The sequence below is a fragment of the Oryzias melastigma genome, linkage group LG7 (genome assembly GCF_002922805.2).
Source record: "Oryzias melastigma strain HK-1 linkage group LG7, ASM292280v2, whole genome shotgun sequence".
Classification (NCBI taxonomy): domain Eukaryota; kingdom Metazoa; phylum Chordata; class Actinopteri; order Beloniformes; family Adrianichthyidae; genus Oryzias; species Oryzias melastigma.
This window is the reverse complement of record NC_050518.1, coordinates 10,002,175-10,005,237: the sequence shown is the minus strand read 5'-3', so window position 1 is coordinate 10,005,237 and position 3,063 is coordinate 10,002,175. Positions and strand designations below refer to the sequence as shown.

At 37.9% G+C, this 3,063-nt stretch overlaps 1 protein-coding gene across 1 annotated transcript in view; it reads right to left on the bottom strand.

The window, feature by feature from the left end:
* si:dkey-32e6.6 (extracellular matrix protein 2) overlaps positions 1-3,063 on the bottom strand; it is an 11,807-nt gene that overhangs the window by 4,733 nt on the left and 4,011 nt on the right. Inside the window, exons 6-8 of the mRNA XM_036213020.1 lie at positions 2,714-2,846; positions 1,649-1,806; positions 1,141-1,280 (exon numbers count right to left, since the gene is read on the bottom strand). Of these exons, the coding sequence (XP_036068913.1) occupies positions 1,141-1,280; positions 1,649-1,806; positions 2,714-2,846 (431 nt within the window). The remainder of the gene's footprint in view (positions 1-1,140; positions 1,281-1,648; positions 1,807-2,713; positions 2,847-3,063) is intronic.

The window sequence follows — 3,063 nt, the reverse complement described above, 5'->3', positions numbered from 1 at the left end:
AAAAAAACAACTTATTAGCTGTCATTATAGGTAAATCCTTCAAATGTTTTAATATCCAAACAATTACTTTCAACTCTTCCACTTTTTTTGTTAAAATTACAGAAAGAATTCAGACTTTTTTTTTTTAGTTTGCAAAAAAAAGCTAATTTCCATTGAGCAGGAAATGACTTTTTCCTGCTACAGTAAGGAGGTAGCTGCTTACTTTAGCCCCACAGCACCTGCCGACTCTAAACTCTACAATAGAAAACAATAACACTAACTGTACCACAGGAAAAACAGGCAGGCCGTTCAATAATTAGAGCTTGTTTACTTTCAGTCTTTTATTCCCATTGTTCTTCTGCATTTAAGTCTTTCACCGCTCGCCTTAACTAAACTACTTAATTGAAATAGCTATTTATTATGATTATGTGTTTTTTTTATAAACTTCTTTTTCTGTGGGGTTTTCCAAGGTTAATCAAGTAAGAGTTTGAAGTCTTTGTATGTCTTAAAAAACTTTAGATGACTAAAAAGAGTATTTTAAAGCCCATTTTAGAAGTTTGACCTCAATTTATGTTTTTAAGGCCCATTCAACTAATTTCTTATGAATTGAAATCTCAAAAGGTCTAACTAATGGTAACTATAAGCTCTAAGAATTTATGAAGTTTTGCAAAAGTTTTGTGGACTGTATCTACCTAACTTTAGTGCTTTGTCCTTTTGTGTAGTTCATAAAAAGAATCCTCAAGTTCTTCTCCTGCACTCTTTCACAAAGACTTCCATCTTTCCTTTTTGCTGTAAGCTCCCACTGCGGTTCACAGGGAGCACAAGGAGCAGAATAAAACCCAGTGCTTCTACTATTTTTAAACACACAAAGCACACAGACAAGCACACTGCCGCCGCCTTCCAGACTCAATCATCTGCCTGCTGCTTGGTGTACAAAGTGTCATAATTCAATCAGAGTATCTTATTTTAAAAAGGACCTAAGCCTAAATCACCTCTAAATAATGATGAGAAGACTGTACTATTCTGTCAGAAAACTGTTTTGTCTTTCATGGAAAAAGTATTTTTTTCAAAACCCAAAAAGTTCCAAACATGACTTGGTTTAAGCTCTCTAGTGGAGAACACTGCTCTCTTGTGGTGGAACTGTGAAACTGCAGAACGTACTTCAGTCGGATCCAGGCATCTGAAGCAATGGCTTGCTCATAAATGTGGTTGTGACTCAGGTCCAGCTCTTTCAGATGAATGCAATCCCTCAGCGCTTCTCCTCTCACTTCATAGATCTGATTTTTCTTGATTTTGAGCACCTATGAAAATATAAAAGAATACGGACAAAAAGCACTACTTGTTAATGGGGGTTAGCAATTGCATGTTATGAAAAATGTGACTCTTGTAGAGTTTTCCAACTTTAAAAAGACATTGAAGTAAAAGAAGACACACCTAAAGCCTTTCAAATTCCTTGCTAACTTTTTGTTTTCTTTGGGCAGTTAAAAGCAAGTCAGGCACTTATCTATAGTGATAGTTAACACAACACAATGCTTCACTTCCTATTCTTTTCAGTGAGAAATTATCATCATGTAGCTTGCTTTCAGAGATCACCCCAAAAACAACAATTGTAACCTGCCCCTTCTCATAAGGTCACAAGTTCTCCTGGGGAGGTTAGACGGCAACACACCTGAAGAGAGGCTGGAAGGCCCAGTGGGATGGAACTGAACAGGTTTCTGTCCAGATGCAGGAACAAAAGGCTCTGCAAGGGGCTGAAAGCTGAAGGGGAAACACTGCCCTCATGGAGGATATTGTCTTGCAGTTCCAGATTCAGCAGGTTTCCAAGACCTAACATAAAACAGCAAACATCAGTATCTTTACAAATGTGGCTGTTTTTGTCACCCACATTTATCTGTTTTTACAAGGACATCCCATAATCCGTTGTTTTTCTTTTCTACAGCCTAACAAAACAGGAAATGGGATACTTATGTAACTTTATAGTCACATTACCATGTACACAAACATTCACACAATAATGGCAGCTCTGCTGCCGAACACTGGCGCCAACCTATAACTACCAGGAGGAAGGTGGGGATCAGTGTCTTGTCCAAGGACACTGTAACACATAGGCAAGCGGGGCAAGAACCGAACCTGTGATCTTCTGATCAGAGGGGCCTATAATATATTCAGATGATTGTTAATCATCTTGGTATACTCTGGATTTTTGGTGCGGGTGGTTTTTCTTTTGGTGATGATGGTCTGAACATCCTTGCATCTTTGGGATTGTTTAATGACAATGATTCTTTCCTGATGATAATCGTCTGAAATTTAAGTACATCACTGATCTTAAAAAATGCTTACTAACCTAAATCTACGATTGTAGGGTATAAATATTTGATAATAAGTCCTGAACCGGATGTTGATAGTTTATGTAAAGAAAATACAGAAGTAAGGTTGAGCCGGGGTGGGATTATATAAGTTCGCTTCCTCCCACTCCCTTTCAAGCGATCAAATTGTGCTTGATAATGCAAGAATGTAAGATGTTATTCTATGTATTATTACCTGATTGCTTGAAATAAACAATTTCCTTCATTCACTGTATGGAGAAAATTTCACACTTTAGCACCAAACCTGACCTATGTTTTTTTAACAGTCAAATGTTCTCACAAAGGTTGTGGTCCTTGAGTGATTATGGATTCTACTTGAAGCATGCATTACAAGAAATTAAATACAAGTACGCTCACTTTAGGTATACCTTTAAAACAGTCAGGCGTGAGTCCACTGAGCTTGTTGTTGTTGATCTTGAGCTCTTCCAGAGATGGTGGGAGTGCAGGTATCCTAGTGATCTGGTTGTCTGCTAGATTCAGCTTCTTCAAAGATGTCAGGTTCTATGAGACAAACATAACAAAATTTAATAAACACACTAAGTTTGAGTTCACTGAAACAGATTTAAGAGTGTGAAACCTTTTTTGCATCATAGCGTATGTTTCAGTTCAGCCACCGTGGGCGGCTTTTCTTTGACTTGCTGCATTGGTCTATGAATAAAAGCAGTGGACACAACGTTTGCTGTGTCCCTCTTGCCAGTCCACCACTCCTCTATCATTA